At 38.4% G+C, this 18,899-nt stretch overlaps 1 protein-coding gene across 1 annotated transcript in view; it reads left to right on the top strand.

Annotated features, from left to right (window-relative positions):
- Positions 1–18,899, top strand: part of LOC121642954 (tyrosine-protein kinase CSK) — a 50,562-nt gene that overhangs the window by 12,475 nt on the left and 19,188 nt on the right. The window contains exon 2 of the mRNA XM_041990044.1: positions 16,457–16,540. Coding sequence (XP_041845978.1) covers positions 16,526–16,540 — 15 coding nt within the window. The 5' untranslated portion in view covers positions 16,457–16,525. The remainder of the gene's footprint in view (positions 1–16,456; positions 16,541–18,899) is intronic.

Below are 18,899 nucleotides of genomic sequence, written 5' to 3'. Positions count from 1 at the left end.
GTCAATAAGCTATCATTTTCATTGTCATTTTATTTGGTAATCATTTAAACCAGCATATAATAAGCAGACAGAAGTCTTTCACAGGAGAAATGTTCACCTTTTTTGGCATTTATAGGTGATACAGTATACTGTGGGCTTTTAGACCATTTGACAGTGATGCTTTATTGGTTTAATTGAAAGAAAATTAATATTTCAGTACCTGATCAGTATATTGATATTTATTAGCATATAAGTTATCAGTTGATTTACTTTCTGCAGACATGTTGGTGCAGACGTTGTCCAGTATGCACCATAAACAGATACTGAAAATGGGAAACAATAGGGGAAAATGTTAGGTGTAACTATTAATTTAGACATGGCAACATTGCATTGCATGACCATTATATACAGTGCTTGCATTACTACCAATGCTGTATTCAGCTTACATTGCAGACAACCTATGACTTTAATAAGATAGGGAGTATCAGGAGTCAGATTGTACTCACTCGAGGTTGTTAACTAGTTCATGAATTACCTTTTTTATGGAATGATGATGATGATCCAATATACACAAAAGAACATATGTCCATGTATTATAAGAATATTGACAATTATATTTATGTCAAATTTTTTTTATGTGGTCAGCCCAGTAATAATCCCGTTTTAATTCTGAGATGGTTCCAATGTAACAGTAAAGCCATTTTTACACTTTTACATTTATACCTTTTATCCAACATAAACATCTGAATCTCCCGTCCAATGTGACAATGTTAATCAGCATACAGTTTCCTGTCAAATGAAAGCATTTGACAGGAAACTGTACGAAGTATGAAACTGCAAGAAGTGTTTTTTTTTTTCTTTTTTTTTTTATTTTATTTTATTTTTTTTTAAATTAGCCCAGGTTTGATGGGCACATAATATTAAGCTGTATCTGCTGAGGATTCTGGGGCAGAAACACCTGTCTATCCTCTATAGCCTCTCATGTGACGGTTAAGGGAAATATTTTTTTAACTTGTCAAGACAGCTGGAAGGTTGCTCTCTGTCCCGCAACAAGAAGCTGATGTCCGTGTTCCAATCAAGACTAGTAAACAAACTTGATTATCTCACCGTCAGGATTATCAGAGACACAGCATATGGGATACAGCAGAAGTGGGGAGCCCTGGTCCTCGAGGGCCGCTGTCCTGCATGCTTTAGATCTCTCCATGCTCCAACAGACCTGATTCAAAAGAATGAGTCACTGAGCAGAACTTAAGAAGTTGTTGGATCCATTTAGTTTGAATCAAGTGCGCTGGAGCAGGGAAACTTGCAGGACAGCGACACACGAGGACCAAGGTTCCCCACCCCTGGGATACAATGGTTTATTCTATTTAAACATGTGATGCATGTAAACACACATCATGATTAGAATAACTTGTTCATTTTCATGTAAACAAAACAGGTCTGATCAGAACTGTAAGCAGTTTGAAAACATTTTTCCACATGTAAACATGACTACTGTCTTTAGAGTAAATGAAAGGGATGTCCTGTGTCTTCTTAATATGAACAAGAAAGTTCATGCAGACCAGAAGACCCTACATGTTAAACTGTTTTTACAGATATTCCAGAGAAGCTGTGTGTGAGAATACAAATGTCCACATCATTCATACTCCAGAACATCGTAGGAGAAGTTAGTGCGAAAAAAAAAAAGAAATTAGTTTTCTGGAGAATTGGTGTTCTTTTTGTTTTCTTCCATTTTTGTATAAAATGCTTTTAAACAATACGCTGGGCTAGAGTGCTATGTGATACACAAAATGTTGTAGCAGGCTCATATTTAAGAAAAACTCAACGTAAAGCCATACTGCCCAACTTTGTTTACACAGGCTACTCTTTAAGGCAGGGATCCTCAAAGTCTGGACCCAGCCCAACTTATGTTTTGAATTACAAAACGCTGTTATCCTAAGTCTTATTCAAAATTAATCTTCTATAGATAAAAAAATAAATCGTTTATAATGTGAAATACAATGTCCCTGGATATTATTCACGTGATCTAATGATAACATCTCTTTATGTTCACCATGTTTTGCCTTCTCGCCCATGAAGCTGTGGGTCTCGACCGTATGTGACACCTAGACTGTATGGTGACAGCTAACCTGCCCTCTGTGATGTTATAGCCGCAGAGGGCGGCTATAAATGACAGGAACCAGTAGCCTATGATTTCACAGGGGTTTGTGATGTTAGGGCCAATCAGAAACAGAGTAGGGCGGGCATTTGTAACAACTCCGCCAGTAAAAAACTAAACAAAACCAGCGCCATGTCTCCCACTAGGCCTGATGCATAGTTTGAATGTTGTTTATTATACATGAAAGAAAATACAGTGAAAAAGTTCGATCAATAAATGTGTTTTTGCAAATTTTTCCAGACCTCTGTCCTTCAATGGAGAGTATATATGGACCTTTTGAAAAATAAGTTTGAGAACCCCTGCTTTAAGGCTTCGTGTTTGTCCCTGGGCTGTGGGTGAACAGGGTTATCATCACATGCAGTGTGTCAGGCTTTCATGAGTTTACTGAAGAAATCCCTGAGCTCTGCTCTCTACAGTTGCTGCCTCTGCAAACATCGGCTCTGCGTTAGCTGAGACTCCTCTGTGCTGCCTCTTGTGTGTCCACAACATTGCTCTCACCATATCACCTGATGTGTTATTGCACAGGTTAGAAGAGATGCTGGATATGCAGCCTACACATTACCCTGTAGAAGGCACATACACACATCTGCATGTTCTTTTAGACCAAATGGTTTCTGTTTTTTTTTGGGAGGGTTTTTTTTTCTGTTTTCGTCCCATCCTGCCTTTATCTTTTAACTGGAGATATTTTGTTTTCCGGCCTGATAATGATAATAATAATAATACTAGAGTGTTTGGCATGTTGTAATGGCTGGCTTTCTCTGTGGATAAGTTATTTTTAAAGCTTTGATTGAGGGGTGTGTGGAGCCCAGGGTAATCAGATTTACTGGTTAGTTGGCCGCTGCAGCAGATGTTAAGGTAGTTGGAGCTGCATTTGTTTGTATGTTATGACCAAAGTGTTTTGGTTTGTGCCTCAGAATGTCTTGCTATATCCAGTATGCTAAATGTATAAAACTAAGTCAAAAGAGCATTGTGCTGATTTACATGTCAAATCTTCTTTGAGCTAATTAGGCTACAGTTCTTAATCAAGCCTATGAAAAGAAACCATTGACCTAGATAATATTGTCTCTTGGGTTGTGCTATTGTAGCTGAATTTGCAACGATTGTTAAATTGTTATTTTAATTAATATTTGAAAATGATTGTTTACTCTTTCCGTTAAAAGTTAGGAATCCGATAACAATTGTACTGTGTGTTTATGTTTAACCAGCATCTTAAAGATTTTTCTGTGGTGTTGCATGAGGGATTTTTTTTAATATTACTCTTTGAGCCTTCATGGATGATCTAACATGACAGTTTAATGGGTGTAATTCCACCTGCGTTATTGTTTTAAGTGTAAAATATATCAGCATCTCGTCAATGGGGATAATTCTGAGTAAACCTGCCAGACATCTGACAGTGAACAGCAGCAGTTTCATTCTGTGGGTGTATGGATATGCATGTGCCACACACTTTCTTCATGTGAACACAGACATGTTGTACAGTCTGAGCAGGCAAATGTGCCTAAACCCCACAGTGCGTGCTAATGCAAGTCTTTGGTTGTGAATTAATAATTCAGCTTGCTGGCATAGATGGGTGGAGCCTCTATTATTCATGGTTGGCATTAGAATCGACAGATGACTGCTGGTAATATTAAGGAGCACAGATGCGTGTTTCTGCCAAGTTGCTAGGCAGTCTTCAACACTTTCATGCTTCTCTCCTGCTTTTTCCACCCACCAGCCAGCCATGCTCCTGACTTGTCGTCCTTGCCGTGTCCTTGCTCGCCCAATCTCTGTCCTCTCCATCTGTGAGCACCTTTCTCTCTCATTTTGTGTTATCTGTCTCTCCCTTTATGCACTTCCAAATGTCTGTGGGTATGTTTTTTTTCATCATCTTAGCGGCTCAAAAAAGTCTGGTAAATGATTGTGATTTACTTTTGTTTTCTTTTGTTGGTTAAGGTCAAGCTTGTGTATGTGCAAGTGTAGTTACTACAGATTGAATCACTGTACAATGGCTTCATCTTTTTTGTTTACATTTGTTTACATTTTTTTATTGCAATCCCTCTTATGTTTGTGTGTGTGTGTGCGCGCATGCCTTCTTTGTACTGGCTGCAGTCACTCAATCTTTTTCTCAGTTCGGGATTACTTACAGTGTAGGTAATCTATAATCTCTGTTCTGTGCCAATAGTTGTAGTCCAATGTCATTTGCAATTTGATTTTTTTTTTTTTTTTTGTAGCTTCTCCCTCTCTAGCTCCCCTGTGCACCTCCCTCCTCCTAACTCCCTTCTTTTTAGTCCACTGAGTTTGATTTTTCTCCATGCTGTCAGTCCTCCCACCACTGAATGTGTCTTTTATTAAAGAGATTTGGAGCTGCAGTTGCTGCTAAAGCTGCTGCCATATTGTACCAGCACCCTGCTGTGTCTGCCTCTAATGAGATTCTTTGTGTCACCATCCTCGTGCTTCGCCTCCTCATCTCTTCCTCTGTTCTGAATGGAGGAGTTGTCATGCTCTGCCTTCAATAGAGAAGGAGAAGCAATGAAAGCAGCAGCAGCATCAGCAGGCGGTATTCTGCCTTCTTCCTTAACCGTTAGTTCACCTCCTGGAATGTTAAAGCCACTTTTGTATGTGTATGCATGTTCAACAGACAACATACACTAAAGTCGTGTCTGAAGACCATGTAAACATACCAGTGGCAGCATTTTTTTTTCTTCTTTTTTTGGGGTGGGGCAAACCTGTTCAGTCGCCTCTCAAACACCCACCAACACTTTTCAATCTTTAACATTTTCTGTTTTTCCATAAAGAATAAACATGCGATTAGCTTGGTGCCCTATCCCCTTGTGTCTTAGCCTGTCTCATCAACAACGACTCTGTTCCCCATGTATTTTTCTTTCTCTCTCTTATTTTGATCTTTTTGTTGCCTGAATAAAGCTTCCGTTGTCTTTTGTAGCAGAACTTTCAGCCTCATATCCTTGCCACTGTCAGATATTTTGTTTACACTGTTTTTCAGAAATCTGAAAACTGATTTTTCTATTTTTCATATTCCGGATATTTTATCAACAACTTTTGTGAAGTTTTTGTTGCACTTGCAGACATTAAAACACCGCAGGCTCTTACTTGTTAAATACAAATCTCAGTCTGATGTTTGGCATTTAAAATAATGTACTTGATTTATGTTTTTATTCATTTTGTCCATGTAGCCTGTCAGGCTTGAACATTTGTAGATGAAACACTGGTTCTACTAGAATGTACAACTAGAAGCACCAGGATGATGTTCAAACGTGCCTACCTTTTTTTTTTCTATTTATTTGCACCACGTCTGTGTGATTTAAAATGGAGCTCTAACATGAGGGTTTTGTCATTTTGAAAAAAGCTGAGTGGAGACAACAATTTAAAGACTTGTCATCTGCTTGTGTGTAATTCATTAATACTCTCACATGGCCCTTTGTTGGCCATAAATACAAGATCGTTTTACCTAAGTAAAAGATGAAGATAAATCAGAATTGGTAGGTGATCCTGAAAGGCAAAGATCCAGTCTTTCTTACATAAATGGCTCAGTGCTTATGTGGTGGAGATATTCCAGACTATATATTTGCAGCTTCCAGAAGCTGTCATGGACATATGAGAAAGAGGGTTTAAAGGCACTTCCCCTCTGGCACTGTTTGGTCCACTAAAACAAACCTGGATCTGTTTCCACAGCTAGTACAGTTCATTTGGAGCAGTGTGAATGCTCATTTGCTTTCAAAAAAGCTCATTTTGGTCCGCTTGAAAACCAGGGGTCTCTGTTCACTTGTAAGTGAATCCTGGTGTTGTTTGCTTTCAATGTGATAGCAAATGGGCCAAAGAGTGGAAGTGATGTACAGCATGCTGTAGTGCAACATTTTTGATAGCTTGCGGCCTCCCCTGCTGCTCATACTGGGCCGTATTAGATTTTTAACACCAGAGTAAAAACAGTAAGACAGCATAAACTCCATTGTTTGGGGAAGGATTTCTGTTTTCGGTCCTGGCTAATTGTTGAGGCAGGTTAAAACTGCTAGCTAGGAGCTGTTGTCATTGCTTGAAATTGTTCAATCACTTAAAAAAATGCTGTGCAAGCAAACCCAAACAAAAAAAGGTGTGAAAGTTTTTTACACCAGACTATCCTGGTGTCAAGGTGCTCTAAGTGAATCTGACTTGCAGCTCCAATAGGACCCGTTATGGTTTTTTGGAGTTATTGAAAAATTTATTAAAAAAGGAAGCTCGATGAAAAAAGAGGCTTCCACTTCAGATCTACATCTGGAATGGACGTCCAAAAAATTTTAAATGACAAATAAATGGATGACTTTATTTGGCACTACTAGCTGAGTCTTTAGCTAGTTAATTGAAATTAGATTATTTTTATAACTTCAGCATGTCTTTAAAAATAAAAAAGAGAAAAGCTGTACAATTTTGGAAACACCATTAAACATGGTCTAATTATAAAAGGGGAAATCCTGCAAGAAAAGTAGCACAAATAGACGGTCTCCCAGCAGGCAGGCACTTCAGGCCCAATAATGTATGCAGCCATCAAAACAACTGCAGCCTGCCTCCGCCTGCATGGATATTGAGAGGATATAAATAGCCAGGCCTGAATGAGTGTGCGCTGAGACTGGAACCGCAGCACACAGGGCTCAAACAATAAGCAGTCATCACTACCCTTCCTCCCCTCTGTTTTCTCCAGGCCAGCAGCCTCCCTGAGCCCAAAGAGGGTTGGAGGAGAAGGAGGAGGGGGATGAAATGGGTGGGCGGATTCTTCTCTCTTCCTTTCTTTCTTTCACTTCCTGCCTCCCTGCTCTTGTAATCTGTCATCAGTGGCAAGCCCGATCCTGTCACTTGTTACGTCAGAGAAGCAGGCCGTCTCCTGTCTGCCCACCTGCCTGTCAGCCTGACAGCAGTGGGAGAGATGTGCCACTCTGCTTTGCATTCAGTTTGGAATGACTCCTTTCATCTACTGCAAAGAAAGACAGATCTGTTTGTAATACCAGTGTATTTTTCTAATTGGTTAATTCATTTTTTGCTCACCGTTAGATCCTACATAGGGTTTACTTCAGAGCTATTCAACTATATTCCCATGGGTCAAGTCTTTGGAAGGCTTCACATTCCCCTCTAGTGTTACACTTATATTGAATGTACAATTAACATAAAGCCCAATACATTTTTATTAAAATCACAGTCACTCAAAATTACAGTAACATTAACTGCTGACTTGAAGTGCAAATAAGAAAGTAAACATAACCAGTTTATGATTTTAAGAACTCTCTATAACTATCAATATTTTCTAGTAGACCAGCTCTCTGACTAAGACAGATCTAAAACACACACGGGCCATTTTTGTTCTCCTTAGTTGACCTCATGACAACCTTATCACCTCTGCTGTTAAAGGAGATTGTGGTCTTCACACACACACACACACACACACACACACACACACACACACACACACACACACACACACACACACACACACACACACACACACACGTATGCTAAGTTAAAGTAAAAAAGAATCAGAAACAATAGTGCTCATCAGGAAGAGGTTAAGACCATTTAATTTTTCCAATGTGCACAGACTAGTGTGAATGAGGGTGATATAAATAGGACCACATTCACACCACAAATAAAATACGTATGCTTGCTGTGTTGACAGCTCAATATTGCATCATTGTCTTTTAAACGGAACATAGAAAGGAATGGATTTTTCTGAAACATTGATGTTCCTGAAAGGTCATGTGTGAATCCAACTTCAATCACTTGGTTATTTGCAGGAAAGCAGCTACAGATTGAGCTGTTGCACCTTGCCAGTGGTTATTGCAGAGGAGTGCCAAATACCATGTGTGTTGCCTTTCATTCCAGATGTAGGAGGAAAAGAATTTGGTGCAATTTTTAGCCAGAAGCCCTAGAAATGTTCTGTACTCTTGTTCATTTAATGGTGAGTTGTAAAGGTGAGGAAAGCAGCAAATGTTAGTTTTGTCTACAGTCAACACAGATGCCTGCAGAGAGCTCCCTGTGGATGATCATATGAAGAAATCCCTCTGGTGCAGCTGTTAGTTGTTACTATAACTCTGAAGTTATTTTGATCAGCATTTTTAGAATCAGATAAATGTTTAACAGGCCACAAAACAACCTCGACCCAGAAAAGCTCAACACTCTGTTGCTGCTAAATCTCCCGTGAGGAAAAAAAGCAAATGATTTTCTTTGGTTCAGTTTTAGAATAACATGAAAAAAGAAAAAAAAAAAAAGAAGAAAAAGGTGCTTGTCACTAAAATTTGTTTGATGTTGCTCACCGAGATGCAGAAATGTAATACCTGAGTGTGCAATGCTGGCTCTTGAAGACGCACTTGTAAAATGTAACTTTTCCACCTTAAAACGCTTTCCTGACTTGTTTGATGGCACAGTGACCCTTATTATGTACATTTCTGGAGATGCCCAGCAGTGTCCCAAAGCTGAGAAAACACATGCAACTTTTTCTTCCTATTTTAGCTTATATTTTGTTTACACTTTGATATTTATATTGTGCACATTTGTACATTCTTTCAAGCAATTTCTTCATAGAACCTTCAAACCAAATAATTTACCATGATGTTAAAATGTGGGTTGGCCTATTAATGGCCAGTCTTCTGCATTTAACCAACTATCATCAACATAATTATTTTCCTAAAACAAATGTTACCATGGCTGGATGTTGAATTTGCATCATAATTTCTTATTAACTTTGAAGGCTAAAAAGCTGCAGTCGGAAACTTTAGCAGCGCCACTAGAAGCTCTCAAGACCTTTTTGTTGTCAAATGAAGTTCAGGTGCATTCATACTGGTGCCATTTGGTCCACTTTAAATGATCCCTGGTCTGCCTCCCCCGATATTACGGTTCTTTTGGAGTAGTATGAACACTCATTTGTATCCTAAAGTAAACCAAAGAAACAAACTCAGGTTTGCTTGAAAATTGGGGGTCTGTGTTCACTTGCAAGTCAGTCCTGGTACAATCTGCTTACAGTGTGAAAGCAAATGAATCATCCAGCGAACCAAAGAAAGTTAGTGATGTGAGGGTTAGTTGTTGTAAGGTAACATGCTGGATAGCTCTCTGCCTCTCCTGCTACACATACTGGACAAATTCTTGACAAACCTTATTAGGTTTGAACACCAAAGTAAAAACATAAAGCCAAGACTGTATAAATCCATTGTTGTTCCAATGTTTACTTGCAGTGAACGAGCTGTTTTCCATCCTGACTCATCGATGAGCGTGGGTTTCTTCTTCTTCTTCCTGCCTTTTTTCGTTCTTGGTCAGTACTCATGTCGAGGAGAATCATTGCCTAGCTAGCAGCATTTGTAATTATGTGATGTTTTCCATGTGGTTTAGTTTACTTGATGTAAACCAAACCAAGATGCAACATTTCTTGGCATTACCTGCCCAGTTGGGACCCCTGGACTATCCTGGTTTAAACGTGCCCTCAGTTTTGTTCCACGGATTTAAAAAAAATCACTGTTTATATAATCTAAACTAAGCCAAAATGCAGAATCAGTGTAAAAAATTAAATACACAGCATGATTCAGTAGATTGCTACTTGTATGATGTCATCAGACCCTCACATTACCGAGGAGGAGTTTTGGTCATTGAGTTTTGTTTTTGGACATATCTCCTGCACTTTGACATGATGTAATGTCTAAAGTGTAAAAACCTTAACACTGCTAGAGGTTGTTCTTTCTTTTTCTTATGGATGGTTTCAGTTTAAAAACTGCCTTTTTCCCCCCTTTTTTACATGCAAGTTTTATAAAGACATGTCGACATGATGAGAGACGACTCATCCAATTGAAAAAGATATGACGACACAAAGGCTTATTAGATCTGAGGATGTTACTTGCATCGCTGCCCACATCATCTCTACATTTGCACTGAATGATTCCTACATCCTGGTTCTCTGTTGTGGTCCTTTTGGCACAAACTCATGCTCACATTTCATGTAGCTGGACAGCAGGGCGTTGTTAGGACCACTCTGATGCACCTTAAGCTGAAGCTGCATTACTTTCCTGAATTACATTGTGATTCAGTTCAGTCATTTTTAGTGATACACATAACATTTTCAGTTAATCTATCTACAGACAGCTGTACATGTCTCAGCACACTTCAGTCCACTAGTTAGTGGCTGCTCTAAGATTGCAGCTAACAACCACAAAACCTAAATGGAAAAAGAAGATAAAAAAACTTGTCAGCAGACTGAGAAAGAAAACTGAGCGGAAACATAGGGGAGAACAAGTGTGGCCAAAGAAAGCTCCCTGAAACTGTTCCCACATCATTACCACACTGATGAAGTAGTCACAAAAAAGGCCTCACTATGTCAGTAATATGATTTGGATTCAGTAACAAGGAACTGATTAATACAATGTGCGAACTTGGTCTGTGGTCAGTGAAAGCTAACAGAGGAAACAAACAACCGTTCTTGCAGTGCACGTGTCAACCAAAAAAGCATCATCTCATCATTTACTATATCACTGCCACCCCATATGAAAGCGTTCAAAACAAAATAAAAAGAGCACAGCAGCAGTTTCATGTTTCCAGACAAGTGAAGCATTCAGTATTGACCATTGTGGTCAAAATAGAAAAGAATCATGTCATTTTTAATGCCTTATCACCCATCCCTGCTTTAGGGTGGGTGGTTTTCTTCTCCAGGGGCTTTAAAAATCAGGAAGTGGTGAATTAAAAAAGAATTCCTCTTATATTTTTCTCATACTTTGCCATTAATGCAATAGGTTAGTCTGTTGGTCTTGCTGTGTGCTATGATGTAGTGAAGTCATCGTCTTATTAAACACAAGCCTTCAAAGATAAACTTCTGCTCTGTTTTGCTGTAGAAATGACTTGAATATCATTTGTTTATACTTTTCATCATTGTTAGTAGAAAGCAAAGCTCACAGTTCAGGCAGCAGACCAGTCATGATATAAGGGGTTTATTCTGTAATGAGAAAGAAGAAATGGATCTGCTCTGTCAGTAACAGCTGGGGTGTTCTTTCATGTTAATAATTGCATGTCTGTCTCTGTGTCAGCTTAATATCTCAAATGTAAATTTTCTTATATGTCACATGCAAGTAACGTTGCAAAATTTCTCATCTCTTTTGTAAAAGTATCTGTATGTGCACATTTCCAAGCCTGAAGATATTGTGTTGGTTTTATATATGATATTATTACTCCATTTGTTACCGCAAACAGGCGGACTGTCAAGTGCTTTGTATAAGGGGAAATGCAACATGGCCACGAGTCATTTGTTGCTGAGCGTTCCACGCTGACCACTACGCCAAGCCTACAACCCTGTAAGGACTTTTTTTTTTTGTAAGCTAATACTCGATTTGCATACCAAGTAGGCCACATTTCCACCGTCCCACCCACCTATTTATATTTGCTGCCATTAGAGCTTTTTGTTTTCTATTTTTTTTTTTTACTTGACTGCTCACAACTTTTAAGCAAGTTAAAGAATAACAGCAAATTTAGATCTGAAAGTCTCTTTGTTAAACACTCAGATGTAATTAGACTTATTAATGAAACCATAAACAAGTTATAATGTTTTACTTTGTTGATGATAATTTGTTATCTGAAATTTAAAACCCAGTGGCATCAATAAATAAGGGACTTTCTCTTTTGTAATGCCATGTCAGTTTTTTTTCTACTGCTGTAGTAGATTGTGCGTCTTTCTGCCAGAAATATTTTGAGATGAATGTTTGACTGACTCAGGTATTGCAGAATGTTTTGCTGATTTTTACTCTCTAAAAATCTGGAGTTGCATTAACTGTATGTTTGGATCTCTGTCCTTCAGTAAAGTGAAATAATGTCCAATCTTTGCTGCATTTGGCTGAATCCAAGTACATTCGACTGCTTCAATCTCATCATCCATAAGCATTCTTAACCCAGAGCACGCTCCTTCTCCCTGATATGATCATTCACATCGGTTGTTTCAAACCATTTAAACTTAAATCAGTTGTTAAGATTATCATCAAGTTAAAGCAGATTTTGAGCATGAAGATTAGGCTAAATTCTTAATATAACAAACACATCTATTTGGCTAAATTGGGTCAGTTAGAAAATCAGAAAATGGGTGAATCAATTTATTAAGTCCCAGTGCTGCTAAAATGTTTTGGTAAAACGCAGCTATTGATTTGTATCTTGTAGAGGAGAGCGGTTTAGCCAAAGCTGAACTCGGAAAGGAAAGTCACGAAGGGAAAATCTGCAGACAGCTGAAGTTGAACAAATTGAAGATGCTGAAACATCCATGTTGTGCATTGAGCTCTGTTTGCAGTGAATTGCAGGGAACTGTGTGGCACTACTTTGCGAACTAGACTCGTAATTCGAAAGGAATGTTGTTTACTGATTGATATATATAATGCTGCCCTTTGTGTGATGGGAGCCACTGTTAAATGCCGGCTTAATAAATTGAATTCCCCCCCGGGACAATTCATGACATCCTCATTTAAACAGACATATATCTTAGAACAATTTCACCCTCAAATAAACTTAGTTTTTCTAACCTCTGATGGAAGCTTTTCTGTTTGACTATAATCTGAAGTAGGCTTTGGTTCAAAGAATTACCCAACTTAATGTTAACCCTTTCTCACTGTAGTTTCAGAAAACAGCTTAAAGCAGTCTTGGTTAAATATGAGTCTTCTCTGTGATTACTGTTTAATCACTTAATCACTTTTTTTGGAAAGCTGACAAAGCAATGAATCAGCTAAACATTCTCACAGCGGCTTGTGTTTAAAAGGTGTCTAGTGCAAACAGATCCAGGATTCTTGGATTGGGTCACAGTTAATAAGAAGAGGATTAGATTGGAAGCTGAATATCCAAAATTATAACTAATTTGCTACCAAACTAAATATGTGAACATAAGGCATCAAGCTTTATCAGACGATTCAAGCAGATTGGATCATTTGTGCTATTATTTATTGATGATTTAAGGATTTGCAGCTAAATTAACTTAATTTCACTACGTTCCCAACCATTGTTAATCAAAAATTGTGCTAGGAAGAATCTTTATTTTGTTTTTTCTTTGTGGCTCAAGCCAGTCTTTCAAAGTAGCTTTCTATCTGAAGTGTGAAATTAATGGAAGTCAAATGTGAAGAAGCAGAAATATTTTGCATACACCACACTGTTGGTACATTACCGTGTAGTGTGAGTGTAAGTTCACTGCGATCTTTGTATACTTTTTGGAATAAATCTATTCCCCATCACCTTTAGACAGTTTGTCATTAACAAAGCCTAGAAAGGCTGGACACACTGCTACAGGATGAGCGTCATAGCTTCAAGATTCCTTCAAGATTTGTGCAGTTAAACAGTCATTGTTATTTTATTTCCTGATTTCATAGGAAGTCCCTGAATATGTGCGAACGGTAACAAGATCATCAAGACTTCTGGTGAATAGGATGTAGATGAGCTCTGACATTTCCTTTATCACTTCGATCTACATTTATCAAGATGTCAGCTTCAGCAGCAAAGTGGCACAAACATATGTTCACACAGTTTAAGAAGAACAAAATTTATCCCATAATGCCAGTTGCAGTAAAGTTGCAAATCACAAAACTGTTGCACAGAAGAAAGCTGTATGGAGGAGCAGAGAAGAGTGACATTTCTATTCATTGGCTAGTTTGAATAAAAGTCAACTCAGTTGTGACTATTTAAATGATTCAGTTGTCTGTTTCTAAATGCTAACCTTCCTTATCTTGATGCAAATACAAATTATTCAGGCTATTTTAAGACTAACTCTAAAATAAAGCATCTGGCAGAAGAGATGTTTCCCCTCAACCACATGTTTAAATTGCCTCAATGAATCAAACTCCCATTTACAACGGTAACGTCTAGAATGGTATGCTTGTAAAAAGTCCCGTTGTGTTTTAATTTAAATCACATTCAAAGAAAATGCACAACAAATCAAGCCATGCTTTAGGGCCTTCTTATGATTTATTTGCAAGTCACTGCATTAAGGGGGCAGAGGGTTGTTTCTGCAGTCATTTGGATGATACCTTTCACTTCTAACACTTCTAAAACAAGACCAAGAAGGTTAAAATGTACATTTGTTTGCTCGTGTTGAAGAAGTAAGATTGTCAATCTAAACAGTTTTGTGTTTCAGCACATATATTCAGCTGTAGTGATATTATTCCACCAGATCCTCTTTCTTAATTTCTTCATTCATTTTCAGTATGTGTTGTAACTATAATTCTTTTCTGAGTGAAACTCTGTGGAGTTGTGACTCTACAGTCTACAATGGATGTTTTTACAGAATAGTCACAGGCCCTTAGTGAGAAGCACTTGACTAACTTAAGGAGAATGATGTGAGCAGTGTGATGCTGAAGCTCTTGAATAGCTGGCGGGCATTCCTCAGTCCTGGAACGAGATAAGAATAGCACTCGCTTGTCTCTGCCCTCGCACTTCGCCAGCAAGTTTGGCTGAAGGTTGGTTAGCCACGCTTGCTCTGTCTCTGCAGTGCTGCTTTAGAAATAAAGAATGGCGAAAGGGAAAAGAGTGCATGCTCTCTGGGTTCACCAGAGCAGCCTGGCCTCAGATATATTTGGCTCTGTCTGTTTGCATACACATCTGCAACGGTGTGCAATTAGGCTGTTTCCTGTTGCACAGGATATGGCAGCGCTGTGAGGCTTAGCCATAGATGCTCCTAGGGAGGATGCCAGCCAGTAGCCAGGATGTCTAAAGGAGATTCCTTTATTTATTGATTTTTATGGATCAAAGATTACACAAAACACTTGAGTTACTTTATGTAAAATGGCAGACAAGTGATGAAGGCAATGCGGTCTTACTGAGGAAATCAGAGAAAGTTACAGAATGCATTTCAAGCTCAGATGTTTTTTATGAATTAGTTCGTAAAGTTAATCTTTTCTGACCTGACTTCGTTAAGAGCTGTTGTAATTATTACAGTGAGAGACCAGAGTACCCTAGCTCACATACAGCCCCTCCCTCATACGAAGCTCTGGAAAATATGCGTCGGCTACTTCCTCCTTCTCTCTCCACCCTCCTCATTTCAGCTTCCTGTTCTCTCCACTGGTTGGAAGTGAGATGCTTTGAATGGAAGCTGATGTCTGAAATGTTGTTCAGTTACTGTTGCAACATATAAATTGCTTTCTTTTGACAAGGAAAAGATCATTTTGTAAGATGGAAAAAGAAAGATATGCTATCTGCATGGAGCAGCATCACATTTACTCGTCAGACACCAAGACAAAAGAGTAAACGGTAAATCTTAGTCACATGTGTAAATACACTTTCTCAAGTGCACATTGCTGCGCTCTTCAACACAAACATGCTTCAGGTCACTTACATCCAACCACGCATGAACTCTTTATAGCCACAGCTGTGCCCTCTTTTCACTTATACTTTGTCTCTGTTCTTTTTATATTCATCTGTCTCTTCCTCCTATCACTGTATCAAAGCTGTCTTTTTAGACGACTATTAAATGGCTTTAGAAACCAGATGCTCAACAGAGTGGGCTAGGATCAAACATCAGATGTCTTTTATAGCCTAAGGCAGTTGTTGGAAAAGGGAATCATATCAGCAAAAGGGCTGGGTCATTTATTGACGTTTTAGAGAATGATACAACCACCTTTTGGTATCAGTATGGTGTGATGTTGTTATATTAACCTGTTCTGTCTGTAAAGCTAATGTTTACCTTTTGACCTTTCCTTAACCCTGCTGCTGTGGCATAGACTATCAAATCCCTGTTTTCAACTCTAAAAGGCAAAACGCCTGATAACATCTAAATTTTGTTTTCAGTGGGAAAGTGGAGACTCTGCATTTATTCATTTAAACAAAAACTACTTCAACATTATAATTGTACTTCAGGGATTAACAAAGTATTTTGTATTTCATTTCATTTATTTTAGGGTCCAGTTTGGCATAATAGTTCCTTCACTGTCATTCAATAAACATTTTATTCTCAGTCATGATTTTTCACATATTGATTGTGCCTTATTGGCTTAAAATTTTTTTAAAAACCTGCCACTGTTCCTTCTTGATAATTTACAAAACCAAACAGAGCGGCTCAGCCTCACACTACTGTGTGCTCATACACATCAGGTCACTGTCATTGCGTCAGTTAACTGACAGCGTTGTTAAGAGTGGCAGCTTCCATGATGCCAGCTTGTCATGTGTAAACACACCCGCTTAAAAAAGGTATATTATTTAAAAAAAAAAAAGGCTTTTACAGATTTAATGACCTTTAAACAATGACTGTTGTTGCACAAGGTTTGTGCTAAATAAAAATCAGTACCATTGATTATGTAAAGATAGATGCAACAAGTGAACATCACCATGCTTTTAATTGTGTTCCTAATGCCTTTGTTTTGTGTGTTGCAGCTCTGATGGTACTAGCTGAACAGTGACCACTGCCTGCCTGAGGACACCTGCTGCCCAAATCCCCTCATCATGTCTGGGATCCATGTAAGAGCCAATAATAACAGAACATGTCTGTGTCATTCTAATGTTCATAACACCATGTGGTAATTTGTTTAGTTGCCTGCTGAACTTAAAGGTTTAGGGGTTTCATGGGGTAAGATTGTGCAGCTGTCAAACTGAAAAACAGGCCGTGGTAAAATATGTCGGCCAAAAATTGGCACATGTGTACAAGCATGCACACACCTGATCCTACACACATTTTCTTTGTCAAAAATCCTTATTAAATGTGAAGCTGGGCATGAATGCACAAGCTAATAAGGCTGAAAAAGACTATTTAGATTACTGTAACGCCTCCAGTCACATGTTGTCAGTCAACAATGGTAAATCCTTCTGTAAAGAAGAGGACATTAAAAGACTGAGAGATCAAAGTGCTGATCAGAGAGGTAACCAGAAAAATAAGTATTAGTCTGCTATTTTATCATGTGGAACAGCCATAAATCTTGTATCATCACAGTTAATGTTACTGGCTCAGAGAAATGCACAGATGCTGAAACTAAAAATAAATTTAAAACTAAACAAAAATAGATTTTTTTTTTTCCAAGGGTGGTCTGACATGAGTGAGAGCGGTATGACAAATGACTGAAACAGAAACCTGCTAGGTTACTGCAGGATAAACTAAACAGCACGAATTGCTTTAAAAACAAATCAAAAAAGTAAACGTGGTTATTGTAATTTATTTAAAAAGTAGAAACTAGGGAGTTCCAGATCGGTTCACCATGAGTCCATCTGAGTCAAACAGACTTAGAGAAAAGAGGAGACCATCAGAGTGCGCCCAGCATCTACATGGCCACTGCTCCAGTGACCTGTTACGTCTCAACTGTGGACAGCCTCAGAGCACAGCAGGGCGGGTTCTCACAAACTCACATATTGAATTATCAATACCAGCCTATGAAAAATAATTGCCATGATTTATAGAGGAGTAAGTGAGGAGTAAGCCTCGGGAGAGAGTGTGGGTGGAGGTTTTAACAAGGTGGTATCATGAAGTAATTTGTTTGCGATACACACGGAACAACAATGGAGGACATCGAGCTCATGATTTACATGCTGCTTGGTTTAATGCTCACAATCAGAAAATGGTTTATTGAGCGAAGCCAGAGAGGACGCAACACTTAGGATCGCAAACTGCCGTTGCTGCCAGTGGTGGCGGAGTCCGGAGTTGCTCTTATGACTCATCCCATGACATGCTATCTTGACCATTTTCAGCCCTGCTCCCCACCTTCAGAACCCAGACGGACTGAGTAGGTGCTAAAAATGTATCTACTCTGCCCGGGAAAGTCCTGATGGGAACACCTACAAAGGCTGAGGGGGTACTAGTGGGAAGGCCACAAGTAACTGGTTAAGAATACTCACCAAGATTAAGCTGCCAGTTTATTTATTTATTATTTTTTGTTTTTTTGTTTTTCCAATTTAATTTTATTTATTTATTTATTTTTAATTCTTTGTACCACATGTCCCAAAAATGGTGCATAACCACTGCATTTGTCTGGGGTTTTTCTTCTCTGAGGGGGATAAATCTGTGTCTCATCTCTTGTCGTCTGTTCCTCGGCAGCAGTGCAGACCCTGACGTTGTATGTTCAAGTCACAAGAACAGAAAATGCTGTAATTCTTGAACAGAAGATTATATTTTCACCATATCTCACATTTTGGTCTTATAATGAGTTAGTGAAAGAAAGTCCCACCATGAAACTGGTGATTGTATTGTTCATCTGAGCTGCTGGGATGATGATATCTTGTAGTCTTTTATGAAATCTCTTGAAAATCTAACCGCGATGAATGACATGCCATGGATAACTGCAAGTTCTGTGAAAGCTTAGCACATGAATTATTGTAGTTTATTTAATATGTTCTGCCTTAGGTTTGTCTGCTACGGACAAAAATAACTCTTATTGGAAAAACTTTCTTCCTAACTGTTAAAAAGTCAAATTACATTACTGATGCTCTCTTGGCAGTTGATATTTCCCAACATCAGCTGTAAGATTTAATACAAACAATAAACCGTTAAACAGACTTTTTTGTGACTTTATGTGATTTAAATGAATTGAATGATGGTAGACATTAATTTGTGAAGTAGTTTACTTGGAGGAGGAGCGCTAACAGAAAATATGCACTGTTTGCTACAACATTTAGAAAAATAGAAATTTATTTTTCTATCATATTTCTTCTCCATAAACCCAAGGTTTCATCATCACACTGCTTACTTTAGCTTTGCAGAGGCTAACATTGACAATGGTTGCTTATATGTTCAAGATTTTACTAGTTTATACTTTATTTAATTAAAAGCTGAGAAATGAGTGTGTTCACCTGATGTTTGTCTGCTTTGGAGTTCCTGCAAAGCAGACATAAA

This window comes from Melanotaenia boesemani, chromosome 1 (assembly GCF_017639745.1).
Source record: "Melanotaenia boesemani isolate fMelBoe1 chromosome 1, fMelBoe1.pri, whole genome shotgun sequence".
NCBI lineage: Eukaryota > Metazoa > Chordata > Actinopteri > Atheriniformes > Melanotaeniidae > Melanotaenia > Melanotaenia boesemani.
The sequence above is the reverse complement of the archived record's forward strand: the minus strand, read 5'-3'. Positions and strand labels throughout refer to the sequence as shown.